The sequence below is a fragment of the Lipotes vexillifer genome, unplaced genomic scaffold, assembly GCF_000442215.2.
Source record: "Lipotes vexillifer unplaced genomic scaffold, Lipotes_vexillifer_v1.1 scaffold89, whole genome shotgun sequence".
Lineage (NCBI taxonomy): Eukaryota > Metazoa > Chordata > Mammalia > Artiodactyla > Lipotidae > Lipotes > Lipotes vexillifer.
The window spans coordinates 97,354-114,683 of NW_006774453.1; the positions used below are offsets into that span (position 1 = coordinate 97,354).

The 17,330-nt window shown below is 38.2% G+C and overlaps 2 protein-coding genes across 2 annotated transcripts in view; one reads left to right on the top strand and one right to left on the bottom strand.

The window, feature by feature from the left end:
- Nucleotides 1–3,463, bottom strand: part of PARPBP (PARP1 binding protein) — an 81,605-nt gene extending 78,142 nt beyond the window's left edge. The window contains exon 1 of the mRNA XM_007449166.1: nt 3,311–3,463. Within this exon, the coding sequence (XP_007449228.1) occupies nt 3,311–3,463 (153 nt within the window). The remainder of the gene's footprint in view (nt 1–3,310) is intronic.
- A 4,379-nt stretch (nt 3,464–7,842) lies between these two features.
- Nucleotides 7,843–17,330, top strand: part of NUP37 (nucleoporin 37) — a 40,284-nt gene continuing 30,796 nt past the window's right edge. Inside the window, exons 1-2 of the mRNA XM_007449167.1 lie at nt 7,843–8,058; nt 16,888–17,012. Coding sequence (XP_007449229.1) covers nt 7,903–8,058; nt 16,888–17,012 — 281 coding nt within the window. The 5' untranslated portion in view covers nt 7,843–7,902. The remainder of the gene's footprint in view (nt 8,059–16,887; nt 17,013–17,330) is intronic.

Here is a 17,330-nt window from a genome sequence, read left to right on the forward strand (position 1 = left end):
AAAAAAAAAAAAAAAAAAAAAAAAAAAAAAAAAACAAGTAACAGACAAATTGGACATGTAACCATGACTGTCCCCCACTTCCCCCTTCAACTACATCGGCCCTTTTGCATTTTCTCAAATTCTATCTGCAGTTTTGAGCCGATGTGCAGTCTTCAGCCATGGGGCCTCTGCATATGCAGTTTCTCCATCCTCATCTTGGCCCCCACTCCCTTGCCTAATTAACCCCTTTCCCTCCTTTAGGGCTCAGCTTTATCTCTCTGACCAGGTCAACTCCCTGGTCGAATAGCATCATAAACTCCTTTTTTTTTTTTAATTAATTTATCTTATTCATTTTTTTTGGCTGCATTGGGTCTTCATTGCTGTGCATGGGCTTTCTCTAGTTGAGGCAAGCAGGGGCTACTCTTCATGGCAGTGCGCAGGCTTTTCATTGCGGTGGCTTCTCTTGTTGCAGAGCACAGGCTCTAGGCACGTGGGCTTCAGTAGTTGCGGTACGTGGGCTTCAGTAGTTGCGGCACGTGGGCTCAGTCATTGTGGCTCACAGGCTCTAGAGCGCAGGCTCAGTAGTTATGGCGCACGGGCTTAGTTGCTCCGTGGCATGTGGGGTCTTCCCAGACCAGGGCTCGATCCCATGTCCCCTGCATTGGCAGGCGGATTCTTAACCACTGAGCCACCAGGGAAGCCCCAAACCTCTTCTTCTGGTAGTTTTAATTTTACACTTATTTGTATGACTCTCTACTTAATGTCTGTCTCACCTATTAGGCAATAAGCTTCACAAAGGCAAGAGACATACCAAGTTTTGGTCAGCATTCTAACCCAACACTTATCACAGTGCCTGGCACACAGTAGAAGCTGAAAAAAAGAAATCTGGGGCTTCCCTGGTGGTGCAGTGGTTAAGAATCCGCCTGCCAACACAGGGGACACGGGTTCGAGCCCTGGTCCAGGAAGATCCCACATGCCACAGAGCAACTAAGCCCATGCGCCACAACTACTGAGCATGCGCTCTAGAGCCCATGAGCTGCAACTACTGAGCCCACATGGCACAACTACTGAAGACCGTGCGCCTAGAGCCCGTGCTCCACAAGAGAAGCCACTGTGATGAGAAGTCCGTGCACTGCAACAAAGAGTAGCCCCTGCTTGCCACAGCTAGAGAAAGCCTGTGCACAGCAACGAAGAACAAAGGCAGCCAAAAATAAAATAAATTAAATAAATAAATTTATTTAAAAAAAAAAAGAATGGGGCTTCCCTGGTGGCGCAGTGGTTGAGAGCCCACCTGCTGAAGCAGGGGACGCGGGCTCGTGCCCCGGTCCAGGAAGATCCCACATGCCACGGAGCAGCTAGGCCCGTGAGCCATGGCCGCTGAGCCTGCGCATCCGGAGCCTGTGCTCCGCAACGGGAGAGGCCACAACAGTGAGAGGCCCGCATACCACAAAAAAAAAAAAAGAAAAGAAAAGAAATCTGGGGCAAGGAGGAAGAAAGGGAAGAAATTAACATGTATATAGACAGCTAAACAGTTGTACTGGCCTCCTTGCTATGCCTTGAACATGCGAGGCATTTTCTACCTCAGGGCCCTTGCATCTGCTGTTCCCTTTGCTTGGTAGTCCCTTGCCACAAAAATTTCCACAACTCTTTCTTCTTCCCCTCTTTCAAATCTTTCTTCAGATGGCATCATCTTGATGAGGTCTTCCTTGACCACCCTATTCCAAATCGCAAGAACTCTCCCACCCCAAACTCTAAACACTCCTTAGTAGCATCTCTATTTTATTTTCCTCTGCAGCACTTATTATGACCTAAAATGCTAAATATCTTATTTATTAGAGAATTATCTGTCTCTCCTCACTAGAAGATAAATCCCATAAGAGCAGGTATTTCTTTCAGTGGTATATTCCTAGAATATATATATTCTTAGAATAACGTTACTCTAAGAACTTAATAAATGTGTGGAAAGAATAACTGACTACCTAAGATAGAATTTTGTCAAAATTTTTCTATGTTCAAAATTTATCTTAATATACATTGTTTTAAATATGCAAAACAGTAAACTATCCACACTTAGGAAAAACTATCTCTTGTTTTAAGATTATAGAATTCCTAATTTTCAGGTGTTAAATTATTCTTCCTTTTTCAAAATGATGGTTCTAGCCACTATTTTTTCTCAATGGCTTTACGTGCTAACATGAGAAATGTTCAAATCTGTCAATATCCAATTTGGGGGGGAAATTTTATTGGTAAATGAAATCTAAAAGTCTGGGAACTAGTGACTTATAGGATTAAAATAATTCATCAGGGACTTCCCTGGCAGTCCAGTAGTTAAGACTCCATGCTTCCAATGCAGGGGGCACGGCTTCAATCCCTAGTTGGGGAACTAAGATCCCACATGCGGCGTGGCACAGCCAAAAAAAAAAAAAAAATTCATCAGAATGCCATTTCACTATCTAGCCCAACAGACCCATTGAAACCATTCCACCCTTCAAAAATCTTCTTTTCTAGTCAAGACAGTCTCCTTACCATTTTCAAACCATCATGATTTTAATCCCCCTGGATGCTTCCTCTGAACTGACTTTTCCCTTCCTTCATCGCTTCTTTAAATTCTTCCCATCCAAAGACTTCTCTCCTTTAAGTATATTATGTAAAATCCAAGAAGGCTTTCCTTACCACTCCAGCCTACATTCATCCTTCTCTCATCTGAATGCCTCTAGCCCCTTAGGTAGAGCTTATTCCAAACACTGGTTTGGCCCAAGCTGACTGTGTAAGAATCACTTCAGATTAAAAAAAGATTAAAAGGTTAAAAAAAAGACAATTTCCAGATTAGGAAAATCAGTGTCCAAGATTGGGGTACAGAAGCCAGTATTTTTTAAAAGCCCTCCCAAATGATTCTGCTTCACAGCTTGGCCTAGGAATAATTAATCTATACCACAGAGCCTGAAATTAGTCATAAAATACTTGGATTAAATAAACATTATTTATGTGTGCTTTCTAGAACTTTTCAGAGAAGAAGTTTTATCAAATAAAAATAATTTTTAACCATAATCATAATAGTTGTATGTTTACCTTAAGATTTTAAATTAAATATCAAATGTGCATGTCCCATGTCAAATTATACATATAAAAGCCTTAATTTTGAAACAAATCATTTCAAATCCAATTGTAACATTTTGACAAATATATGCAGAGGCGTTTGTGAATACAGTATATTGATATTATCATAGGAGAGCATATACTGCAAAGAAATTAACGTAATTAAGTTTATTCAAATGTGCAGCAAACAAAATTCACTTAAAAAAAAAAGTTAACCTAAATACAGTCTACTAACCTGCTTGTTGTTCTCTGCCATGGAAAGCTGCAATGCCAAGAGCATGGAGTCTGCACCACATACAGTAGTTCTCTCTGAGTTACAAAAAGTGTGCCAATTCCTTCTGAACTCTTTAATCATACCCAAGACAGACTTCTGATTAAGCACAGCCATCCTCTTAAAGTAAGACAGAAGGCAATGTTAAAAAGCCTTATTTTAATTGGAAATTGATATTTAACATGTATAAGGAAGCAGAGTTACAGAAAAATAAATAGTGAACAAGAGGTCATTTCGTATTTATAAGATTGCTTTTAATTAAATTTAGGAAAACAGAATAATACAATTTCTGGCCAATCGTATTTTCCTGTCCTCTAGTTTTCTTAAGCCAAATCTTTGAAAATAACAAAATCCAACCTTCAATCTGAAAATTCATACAAAACAGATAAATGCAAATTCTGCAAACATAATTATAGACACAAACATAGTTAATTAAAGCTGTATTTTTTTAAAATACTTATTTTGAGATAGATGGTAACATCTACGGTAGAACACAAAAGAAACAATTTCCTCCCATCCCTATATTGTCCCAAAAGGGATGGTCTATTTTCCACCCCTTTGAATCTGGGTCAGCCTTGTGACTTGATTTGACCAATAAAATGTGGCAAGAATGACATCATGGGAGTTCTGAGCCTAGATCTAGTTCCAAAAGGCCCATGCAGAAAAGAGTTAATATAGCAGGCCTGACTACTACCCTTTGAAAAGCCTGCTTACAGGGTTGGCATCTGGGAACTTAGATTTCAGGACGATTTCCTATAAGAATGGTTCACTGTGCCTAAACTATTTGTATAAATAATATAGCTTATGCTGAACATATGCTTTTCTTTTGAGTCTGGAATTTGGGAACATAGAGGATACCTACATGTTCAGACCTCAGTAGATTCCCTGGGCGCTGAATCTCTAAAGAGCTTCCCTGACAGATAACATGTCATGTGTTGTCGTAATTTGTTGCTGGTAAAATTAAGTATATCCTGTGCGACTCCACTAAGAGAAGACTTTTGGAGGCTTGTGCCTGATCTCCCCTGGACTTCACCCCATGTATCAATACCTTCTCCCTTTGCTGATTTTGCTTGGCGTCTTTTTGTTGTAATATATTATAGCATGAGTACAACTATATGCTGAGTCCTCTGAGTCCTCTTAGCAAATTATTCAACCTGAGGTGACCTTGGGGACCTCCTGACACAGGCCTTGCAGTTTTAGCTCTTACTCTCTTGCTACTCTCAGAATGACAAAAGCTGTGCTCTTACATCACTATATTACATAACTTCTCCTGATAGACAAAGGCCTTTCAAAATAATTGGATGTAGTTCCAATGTTTTATATACTCAAGCCTATATAAGGCAGCCAAGTCCTTTCTCTGAGTGTACAGACATGCCTCTAAACCTTTTTTTCCCTACTTTCTTTTAAGTACCCCAGTCTCCAGTACAGTCACATGCCATTATCTTATTTGGGGTATTTTACTGTACACATTCCCATTTACTTACTCCTCTGTTATCTTTTTCTTCTTTTTTTATGTGGCATAAACAGAATCCAGGGTGTTTACCAGGTATCTTGGGTTTGTATGATCAAAAAAATAGGCATGTGCCATTTACAAAATAATAATTTATAATCAGTGATGCAATTTAAAGATACAGGTAGAAGCCTATAAATTAAAATATCTATAAAACTATATATCCTAGTAAATAGTAAAATTCTCTTCAAAATATCCCCTTCGTCTCTTAAAAGAAAAAAAACATAAAGTGAAGAAATAAAGCTTCAGTGATATGACTAGTTTGCCTAAAATCAATCTTCAGTAGTAAATTATTTACTGGTATTATCTGAAGATACTATGAGTTCGGATTGCCAATAATGAAGACTAATCTGGAATTAGACGATTCTGAATTCTGACTCCACCACTTAAAAGCTGTGAGACCTTCTCCAAGTTATGTCACCTCTCCCTGTCTCAGCTTCCTTGTACTGTACTGAAGATGAAAATAATACGCCTAACTCACACGGTTTTGTGAAAAGCAAATGACATAAATACAAGGTAAGCTTTTACAACTATGCCTGGCACATGTAAAAGTGAATCTCATCGAAGGGTCAGCATACTTTTGGAGAGGTTCAAATAGTAAACTTTTGAGGCGTTCAGGCCATCGGGTCTCTTACAACTACTCAACTTGACCTTGCAGTGTGAAACTAGCCACAGACAATACATAAACAAATGAGTATAGCGGCCTTCAGCAAAACTTTACATAAACTGAAATTTGAATATCATAATAATTTTTACATGTCACAAAATATTATTCTTCTCTTGATTTTTTTTTTCCAACCATCCAAACATAAAAGCCATTCTTAGCTCAGGAACTGTCTGCACAAAAACAGGTAGTGCCACTAGTTTGCCAAGCATGGTCTAGCCTCAACTCTTCCAGTAGCTAGCTTGGTTGTGTGAGCCCAGACAATAAGCCTTACACCTGACTGCCTAGGTAGAGATATAATACTTTCCACAAATCAATGAGACAACGAATATGCAAACATTCTGAATGTGAGGCTGAACGATACAAAAAGTTCTGATGAGCCTAAATTTCTTCACCTGTAAAAGAGGGAAGATTATCTCCTACCTCATAAAATTAGGAGACGTTAGTGAGGCAAGTAAATAATCCACCTAGTGCCGGGCACTTAGTAGATGCTCAATTAAAAAAAGGGGGCGTCGTTGCTGTTCACGGTCAGAATGCAGGTACTAACAGTTCCTTGGGAGGATATAACAGGGAGAGGGCGAAAGCAGCGGAATTGGAGTCTACGTACGTTTAGGATTGGAACACTGGTTTCCTGCCTAACTAATGAATCTAAGTAGGGCTCTGTGAGCCTTATTCTTCCAGTCAGCAGATGATCCCTCAGGACCTTTCAGCTCCATCACTGGAACCTACGAACTCTGTTCAACACCCCCAGACCAAACCAGGCCCCAGTGCAAAGACACTGCACAAATAATTCCGTAGACGGTCACACGGCGCTCTGCTGTTACCGAAAAAAACCCTCACAAGCCGCGCTTGAATCACCACTTCAAGTGTGACAGGCGGGCAAGGAGGAGGCGACACTCACCTGGCTCGGGGGAGAACCGGGAGGTGCAGACTCGCCTGAAGAAAGCTCCAACCCGGCTGCAATGAGTGACCGCGCGTTTACATTTTAAATATCGCGGGAGGGTCGGGGAGCCAATCGCAGCTCCCGCCCTCTGACCCGGAAGCAGAACCGGCGCGCAGCAGCTCTTGGCGAAGACTAACTCCCCTCTAGCTGCTTCCAGGCGCCCTCAGGTGCGTATCGCGCGTGAGCCCAAAGAGCAGCCCCTCTGTGCTCCCGGCCGCCCGACGCCTCTACTCTATCTCTGAAAGTTCCTCCTCACCCCGGGCCGTTCCCCCCGCTTCCCTCCGACCTCGGGCTCCGGGAGGTGGTAGCGGGGTCTCGCGGGACTTGCCAGGCGTCGGGGCTCTGCCGGAACTTCTCTTGTTCCCTCCCTCCTCTGTCTTAGCAGTGTTAGAAGGGCAAGCCCAGCCCGCCTTATACAGTGAGACCCTGAGACTGGGCACTACTTTAATGAGCAATTAGGGACCGAGTTTCCGGATCTGGAATCTTTTGCACTTCCCACACCGATATCTTACCTGTTGGTCACCCTTAACAATTTTCAGTCCCCTTAAGGTTACTAGTTTACAGATTCCCGAGGTGCAGCTCAACTCATATGTTTCTCAGTAAATACTCATCAGGTGTTTGATGTGTTTGTTATGGAGCCCAGATGTTTTCAGGATAACTACCGTCCAATTATAAAAAACCAAAAAAAAACCTGACCTCTTTAGAATCCATAAGTCTCATCTGGGAATGCTACTTCCAGAATGCCCACCAGCCCATGAAACGTTAGTTGAAGTTTTGTGCCTGGCTTTATGAATATTATTTTTGTATCCCATGTTGGCACTCCTTCCTCCAGATCGTATATTTTGTATCTGCTTATATTAAAGAACTTTTCACACTGAATCATAAATAACCCTGGATTGTGAGCTCCTTCAAGTCAGGAGTCTGTTTTTCTTCTCTAGTACTGGTGTCCAACACTTAGGAAGGTCTCAAATTCTGGCTTCTCTTATGAGCTTGGAAAGCTAGTTAACCATCTAAAGTCTCGATTTCTTCATCTGTAAAATGGGGATCAGAGCACCTCCCTCTTAGGCTTGTGCAAGTATTAGACGTGATAATGTCAGTAAAATACTTAACGTGGCACCTGCAAATAGTGCTCCATGAATGTTAACTATCATTAATTTTTTATGAATATATTTACTATTAATGTGATTCCATCTTTAAGTACTCACTGTATCTTTTAAACTAAACAGAATTTTGTGGTGACTTATTCTGAAAGTATCATTCACAAAGTATATGAATAAGTAATTTTTTTTTGATCTGCCTGAAGTCACATCCTTATTTTGATTAATTGTGTAAAGTAATCCTTTGGCGGTTTCTAACTGTTCCTGTGCTGTAATCCACAGTTTCGTGACCTTGTCCAATAGAAGGCTATTTTTACAACTGCACGAGTTTTGCCATACAGGATGAAGCAAGATGCCACAAGAAATGCTGCCTACACTGTGGATTGTGAAGATTATGTGCATGTGGTAGAATTCAATCCCTTTGAGAGTGGGGATTCAGGAAACCTAATTGCATATGGTGGCAATAATTTCGTGGTCATTGGCACATGTACATTTCAGGTTAGTGTACAAAACTGCAGTGAATGACAGTGAAGATATTTCACTGATAAGAAAACTTATACAAACTTTGGTAAACTTTGGCTAAACTTTAAAAGTATATTGAGTTTGAATGTTTAAAAAAAAAAATGATGTGAAGAACTACTGAGAAAGACATTCCCAATAATATATACCTGATATTTGTGCAAACATTAAATAAGTAGTGAAAAAGAATATAGTTGACCCTTGAACAACACGGGTTTGAACTGCATGGTTCACTTATACGTGGACTTTTTTCAATAGTAAATATTAGGATACTATAGGATCTTAAGTTAGTTGACTCTGCAGATGCCAAGGAGCTGCCCACAGGGAGGGCCTAGTGCAAGTTATAATAGGATTTTTGACTGCGAGGAGGGTCATCGCCCTAACTCCTGTTGTTCAGGGGAAAGCCTGTGTATATAAGGCTTCTCTTGTGCCTCGTGATTAGAAATGGAATATTCTGGTAATTGAAGTTTATGATTAACAACATATGTACAGGGAAAAATATCAATTCGATGAGATCTGATTAATTACTAAATCCAGCTTTTCTGTTGATACATTCCAGTTTAACATAGGAAACAAGCTAGTATTGAGAGCTTAAAAAACGATCCCCCAGGAGATTTTATAGCTATATTGATATTCAGCTTTCCTATTAATATGCTGTCATACTTTTTATACATCTAGAGTATACAAAGTGTGAGATCATACTCATTGAACAGTCAGTTTAACATAGTCATTAAGACAGTGAACTCTGGAGCCAAAATGGCTAGGGTTTTACTCCTTCCTGGCTTTACCTCTTAATAGCTATATGGCCTTGAACAGGTACTTAACCTAGCTTCTATAAAAATGAGGAAAATAATACACTTGACCCTTGAACAATGCAGAGGTGAAGGGTGCCAATAGGTGCGGTCAAAATCCAGGTGTAACTATAGTACCCTAGTTCCTCATATGTGGATTCAACCAACAGCTGATCATATAATCCTATAGTATGTATGTCTTGAAAAAAATCTGCATATAAGTGGATCCACACAGTTCAAACTCATGTTGTTCAAGGGTCAACTGCACTTAATAAGGTTTTGTGAGAATGTCATGAGTTAGCATGTACAGTTCCTGGAAGGCATCTGACAGATTTAATACATATGTATGTTTTAACTGTCATTGATTTGGTCATTGGTGACACTCAGGCACAGCCCCATATTTAATGGTGTGGTGCACACCATCTTTTCTCACAAGAAAGCCAGTTCTACATGTAAGAGAGACTTTGAACAATGAGAGGTCAACCCTCAGGAATCTCTGGTTAATCCTTTGTTCATTAGAATGTTATTCATGGAACACTATTTCCAAAATTGAGGTTAATCAATGAGGTAATTTGACAGTGACCAATTTTCAAAGATTTAAACTTTATACCAAAATGATATTATAAACATTGTAAATATTATTTCCTCTTTTACTGAGAAGGCAGTTCGGTATCTTACAGTATTTTGACATCATAAATGCAGTTTAGCATTTTATAGTGCAATAAATGTATTAGGTTATACATAATTAGACTGTGTGTATATTTATCCTAAGGAGAAAGTATGAATTAAAAGCTTCAGTTTGTTGATGTCTGAGTAGAATACAAAAGCTCTTACGTTATGCCATGTTGTCTCTTAGGGTTGGGGTAGGAATTTCTAGCTTTTAGGCTAAATATGGTCCTCGGCCTAATTTCAGCTGGACTATCAGGTTAGGATCATAAAAAGTCACATGATTAACAGAAATAATGTAACACAGTCTTGAAAAAGACTGAAGGGAAACCATTTTTCTAATACAGGCTACTAACCTACAAAAGAAGAAAGCAGCCCCCTACAGATAAAATTGATATTTTGCTTCATTACTTTTAAAATTAATAGCAGTAAACATAGAATTGTGTTCAAAAGTACTGAAAAAATACACTTTAGCTCTAGTTTATGTTCAGCTAAAAAAATGTTGAGGGAGAAAGTCAAAAAGGAAGAATAAATAAGGAAAAAAGAAAAGGCAGAGGTGATGGGTGCCAGAGACAAAATGACAAGATGAGAAAAAAAATTAGTAAAAACGTTTGTATTGCTCTGTTATGGTTTGTGGTCATATGCATTTTCCTTGTTGATCCTCAGACCTGTGGAGCTGGCAATATGGGTCTTACCCCAAATAACCTAAGGAAAGAATTGGATTTTTATTAATTTAGCAAGTAGTGACCACAAATTATGTTCTGTGCCACGTACTGGAGATACAGTTAAACAACTGTCCCTGTCCTCATGGAATTTCCATTCTACTTCAAAGAATTTCAGGGATTTATCTGACTAATAACTGAAAAAACAAGGTCTAGATCTCCTTTTTATACCCCTGTTCTTTTCCTTCTGTGCTGCTATTCAGGTGGGTTGAAGCCGTAGTTCAAACAGTTCTGGAGGAGAACTGAGTTTCAGTAATTTGCCATTGGGGATTCAGATTGCTTCTTCTGAAGTTATTTTTGGTCCAATTAAGAACTTTAAACACTGTTCCTATTCTCTCATGTTAGGACCTTCAAGTTCTGTAGCACTGAACTTCTTATCTTGAGAAAAAACTAAAGTTGAAAGATTTCCACATTCCTGTCAGAAAGGCAGTCCTCATTCTAAGACTGTTAGGAATACACTGCTGATGTAGTACATGTGAATTTCAACAAAGCATTTTTCAGAATCTCGTGGTGTTCTTTTGAATATGTTGGAAATTTGAGCCAAATGATAGTACTATTGATTGGTGTCTTGTATTTGTCAAATACTCATTGAGTGCAGATCAGGTGCTGGGAACTGGTGATACATACTTTAAAAAAGCAAGGACCCTGTCCTCAAGGAGATGTTTAAGTGTAAAGCAATGCAACAAGGTAACTGCTAATAAAAGTAAAGGGCAGAGGGAGCGTGAAAGTTTCTAAGTCTGTTCAAGAGGTCATTAGTAATAAATGGCAACCTCTTCTGGGACTTGGATGAGAACACTTGACTTAGGCAAGCACACTGAATTTATATAGAACGTGAAGTCGAAAAGGATACCTAATGCTTTGGATGACAGACTTCATTTAACAAATTTTTATTGAACACCTGTTGTATGCCGGACTCTGCTCAGAATCCAAATATTGTTTAATAGATTGGATTAATGGGCCAAAAGTTGACCAAGCTATAATTTAATAAAGATGAATATAAAGTCTTAAAATGATAGACTGCTAGAGCTAGAAGAGAGAGTTATGACTTACAGTTTTTAGTCACCTGGCTGTTCACCATGAATCAGTGGGATGATTAAACTGCCAGAGGAAGTTAATTCAGTGCTGTCCAACAGAAATACAGTGTGAGCCACAAATATAAATTTAAATGTAGTAACCACATTTTGAAATGTAAGAAGTAGATGAAATTAATTTTATTAATATATTTTTTACCCAGCACATCCAAAATATTTTATGTGGAACAATATAAAAATTACTAATGAGATACTTCTATATTCTTTTTATACTACATCTTTGAAATCTGGTGTGGATTTTGCACTTTATAAAGTGTACATGTCTCAGCTTGAACTAACCACATTTCAAGTGCTTAATAGCCCCATGTGACTATGGCTGCCATACTGGACAGAACAACTCCATATCCTCCTCTGTAAATTGACAGTAATATTTAGTGTTTACTTCAGTTCTTAACAGTGTATTATGATTCAAAGGAGATAACGTATGTGAAGACAAATTTCAGAGTGGTGTTAAAAAGTTTAAAACTCATGTGAAAGAGGGATTAGACTCAGAATGGTAACTTTTTTATGTTATTTGTCAGCTCTATTTGAGTGGAGTTGTTGCTTATAATGCTTTAAAACTGATGCTGAAACTGCTTCTTTGAGTGTGTTCACCTAGGGGAGATCAGCTATGGCCAGATATCTGCCGTCACTGAATTAGACTACCTCATTGATGGTTCCAGAGAGCAGAATTTGGAGCAATGAATAGAATTTACATGGAAACAGGTTTTCGTTTAATGTTAAAGAGAACTCTTCGAATAATTAGAACTACCACCCAAATTGAATAAGCTCCCCCCCAAAATAGCTAGTTCCTTCTCACTTGAAAATGTTTAGAGAAGGTTTGTGCAAACTCTTTTAATAATGGCCTACTAGAGATTTAAGCATTAGATGAAAGACGTAGACTAGGTAAATTTTACAGTCTCATCCAACTAAAATTCTGTATCTGGCCTTAGATGGGTGTAACGGGGGGGCCTGCCAATTTCAAGCCCTTAGAGTAGCCCTTTCACCAGCCTGGCGTTGCCCCAACCTCAAATACGCTGGAGACTTGTGTGAGGATTTGTATTATACCAAGTTTTCCAAGGTATCTTAATTTCCTGCCTATACAATACTGCCTACACCCCAGACTAAACCCAAAATAGCATTAGTCTCTGCCTATACCGCACACACACCCTGGCCTTTTAGTTGGCTCAATGGCAGACATTGCTGCCAGGAAAAAAAGGTTTCACTGGTAGTACATAAAACTCAGGCTGTACAGTCCCTGGGATTTCTTTATCCCCACGACCACCCGATAACTCCATATATTACCTTCGATAACAAATTACAGGACCTAATTATCAATACTGTTGTTACAGTAGCAAAATAATGTGTGTTTTGATGGTAAAAATTTCATTTTTAGAAGATTGATTTGTCAAGTGTGGAAAAATATATGTAACCCAAACTATGAAGTCAGATATGATTAGGCTCCTAACCTTACTTTTAAATTACTTAGTGATTGCTGCCTTGGGATGTCTGGCTGTTAGCTATACAGTTATTATACAGGCAAATTATGAAGTAATAAAATTTGACAGTTTTTCTTCCCTTGATAAATGCATTTCTGTTTCCTTTTTTCATTTCTGGAAAAACTTTTTTCTCTTAAGCTCACCTGAAATTTAAAGTAATTTTCAAGGGGTATCTGAATCACATAGAGAAAGATATATGTAATATATTTGTGAGATGACTGCTGGGATTGCAAAGGCTATCCTGGAAAAATCAACACATCCACTAGGATTCAATTAAAGTACACATTATAAAACTTTGGATTTAGATTCAGGATGAATGGAATTCTTAGAACAGTCCTTCACATAATTTCTATCTGTATAGACATATGTATTCAATTAAGTATCAAGTTTCACCTGCTCTGGATTTTTTCCCTAATCCTATTTTATAATCTTAGAAACTTTTATGAAGAATAACTATAGTCAACACAGAAGATTCCTTGGGCAAATATGTCATGAAAAATTGTGCTTTTGTCTCAACACCCATTTAGGGTTTTGATTTAAATAACAAAACAATGATTATTTTTAAAATTGCAATATTTTAAGCTTAGAATAATAATAATAGATCCCTGTATACCTACTACCTAGTTTAAGAAAGGGAACATTAGCAATTCCTTTGAAGCCACCTGGGTTTTCTTTCCTTACCACCTTTTCTTCTCAGCCCGAACAGGTAACCATGTCTGAAATTTTGTTTTTCTTCAGAGTTACCATGTGTAGGTATTGCAAATCAGCATATTGTTTTTCAGGTTTTAAACTTTATATCAGTGAAATTATTCTGTATTATGTTCTTCTACTGTTTGTTATTGACAGTATATTTGTTAGATTCCTCTATGTCAAAATTTATATATCTTCATTGTAGTATGGTGTTTTGTAATATGAACATACCACAATTAATCTTTTCCTCTATCGCATAGTATTTTACTATTGAAAACATTGCCAATATGCATATTCTTGTGTCTTCTGTTTGAGTTTTGTTACCCCCTCCTTTCATCTTTTTTCTCCCTGATAGTTTGGAAGTTTTACGTGTTGTTTCTCTTCTTTTAATGGTTACCATAGATATTTTAATATGCAACCTTAATTAGTGTTAAAATTAATATGTTTAACTTCTTCATGAACAAAGCAAGGAGCTTTGACACTTGAACTGTCACCCCTAAAGACTTATTGTTATATTTTAGTTCTCTATCATTTTTCTTTTCATTTTACCCCACAAATTCTGTATTGTTTATGTGACTAGTATTTGTTTAGATTTACCCGCATGTTTGCCTTTGATTTTTTTACTCACTGTTCCTTACATCTCAGGCCTGCCTTCTGGGGTCATTTTTCTTCACCTAAAAGCACATCCTTTACTACAAGAAAAAGTTTAAACTTTTTCTGTGAAGGGCCAGGTAGTAAATATTTTAAGCTTTGCCAGGCCATTTAAGGTGTCTGTTGCAAATTATTCTTTGTTTTTTACAACTCTTTAAAAATATAAAAATGATGCTCAGCTTGTGGGCCATACCAAACCAGACCATAGACCAGATTTGGCCCCTTAGCCATAGTTTGTCAGCCTCTGCTTTTGGAGATGCTTTAGTGAGACTTCACTGATGCCAACCCTTGGTTTTGGTTTTTATGAAAATATCTTTAAAACAGCTTCATTCTTGAGAAACAGTTTTGTTGTGGCTACAGTTCAACCGTCTTTCCTGTCATTTTGAAGATATTCCACTGTCTGCCTGCATTTGTTTCTGCTAAGAAGTCAATGGTTGTTCTGATTATTCCTCTTTTATAGGAAACCTGTCTTTTCTTTCTGGCTGCTATTTCTAAGACACCTCTCTCACTCTCTTCCCTTCTCTCGCCCTCCCTCCCTCCCCCTCTCCCTCTCCCCCTCACATATATGCACACACCTATATATACACACACATATGTATATATCATGAGAGTTTGTGTATTCTGAAGTTTTACTATGTTGTGTCTAACTGCAGTTTTTTTTTTAAGCTACCTAGGATTTATTCTTTCTAAATAAAGATTGGTACCTTTGATCAAGTATGATGGATCTTTTGCCATTATCTCTTCAAATATTGACTCTTCCCGCATTCCCTCTACTCGTTTCTTCTACAACCCTAATTAGATCTATGGTAGAACTTCTCACTGAATCCCTCTTAACATTTTTTTTTTGTCTTCTCTTAGCTGCATTCTGAATAATTTTTTCAAATCTGTCTTCTAGCTCCTCTAAGCATTGATTTTTTTTTTTCTCATTATGGTATTTTTATCTAGACATTTTTATTTAGCTCCTTTTAAAATCTGTCTGGTCATTTTGGGTAATCTCTTGTTGCCTACTCATATTTTTTGATTACCTCCTCTAGATCCTTAAAAATACATCTTTTTTGTATCTAATTTTTTTAATTAATTAATTAATTAATTATTTATTTATGGCTGTGTCAGGTCTTAGTTGCGGCACACGGGATCTTTCGTTGCAGCATGGGGCCTCTTCGTTGCAGTGTGTGGGCTTCTCTCTACTTGTGGCGCACAGGCTCAGTAGTTGCAGTGCACACGGGCTCTCTAATTGTGGCACTTGGGCTCCAGAGCGTGTAGGCTCAGTCGTTGTGGCTCGCAGGCTTAGTTGCCTCATGGCATGTGGGGTATTAGTTCACCAGCCAGGGATTGAACCCGTGTCCCCTGCGTTCGAGGCGGATTCTTAAACCACTGGACTACCAGGGAAGTCCCTGTATCTAATTTTTTAATCTGATGTCTCCAGGTTGATTCTTCTGTTTGTGTTTGTGGTACTTTGTTTTCATATGTAGTAGTGCGTGCAGGTAAGATCATATTAAACTGTATCTGTCAGAACTTTATGAGACCTGTGTAGAGGAAGTTCACCCAAAGAGAATTTGCCTTTGTCAAGTGCTTGGGGCCACTATCAACATATGGACATTTTTAAATAAATTGTCATTTTCTGGAGCACATAGTTAATGTGAATTCCAGCCCCAAACTCACGTTAGGGCCAGCCAATGGTTGAGATTTCTCACAAGTGACTTTTTCTCTTTCTTGGCCTTCACCCACGGTACATATTTTGCCTGGCACTTTTGGTTTTGGGGGTTTTCTTCCCCTACTTCCCCTTTAAAGGTCCTGGATCTATGCAGAGGTCTCTGATCTGCATCCCTCTTTGTTCAGGCACTAAGTTTTGTCTTCCATCCCCTACAAACTGAAGCTGTTAGTTATTGGATGTGGGCAGATGTCCTTAAGATAGCTTTATGCCTTGGTGCTCAGTTGCTTCTCTAGATTTGGATTTTTGCATTATTTTTGTATCAGAAAGCTTTTCTGATTATTGTCCACATTGCCAGACAGAAATGACTTTTTAAAATTCATTTTTTTCCTCATCTTGTCATGAGAATAAACTGAAATCATTTTAGTAGTACTAAGCCAAGGAGATAAGCTGACTTTATTAAACATCTTACCCAGAATCAAATATCCAAAAGACTAATCAGGTCATTATTTGCATATTCACTGTTCATAGAGTGTAATAGTATATAGTATGGATGAATAGTTTGTAACATCCCACACATGTATCATGCCATGTATAATACTATGTGAAAATTATTGATACTCATTATAATGACTTTGAAGCACCATAAGGCACAAAGTATCTTGTACATAATATGTTCAGTATATATTTTTTATATTGTCACTTGATAATCCATGCATGGTAATTCATTTACCTAGAATATTCTGATTCTTGGAGCATTTCATTTTCATTGTGTTTGCTGTGAAATGTATTTACTATTAAGAATAAATTGTCTCCTAAGTAAGATAAAGTATAACAAGTATATTGTTTGTCCTTAATTACCGTAGAGAGTTATTTTGTGAGGCTTAGACAGCTTCAGATATTTTTGTTGTTGTTCAGTAAACTAGTTACATCTTAATATCTGATCTGCTTTTGAACTTCTCAAAAGAATATTCATGGCCCCCTGATAAATTCTTCATTATAATGAAATACACAGTTTTATATTGTTTGTTCTCATAACTTATTAAAACATTTACTGTGTATGCTTAGGAAGAAGAAGCAGACATTGAAGGAATTCAGTATAAAACACTACGAACATTTCACCATGGAGTCAGGGTTGATGGCATAGCTTGGAGCCCAGAGACTAGACTTAATTCATTGCCTCCAGTAATCAAGTAAGTTTAACATTGTCAAGGAAAGGCAAAAGATTAGAAAATATCAGCTCTGGTTATAAATACTTTACAACAGCATAGTCCCAGTTGTGGGGAGAAGAGCTACAGTTGACACCTGAACAACGCGGCAGGGGGTGGTTATAACCTGAGTATAATTTATAAACAGCACTCCCTATCCGAGGTTCCTCCACATCTGAGGATTCAACCAACCACAGACTGTGTAGCAGTGTAGTATTTACTATCGAAAAATATCCATGTATAAGTAGACCTGTGGAGTTCAAACTCACGTTGTTCAAGGGTCAATTTGTACTTTATTTCCCT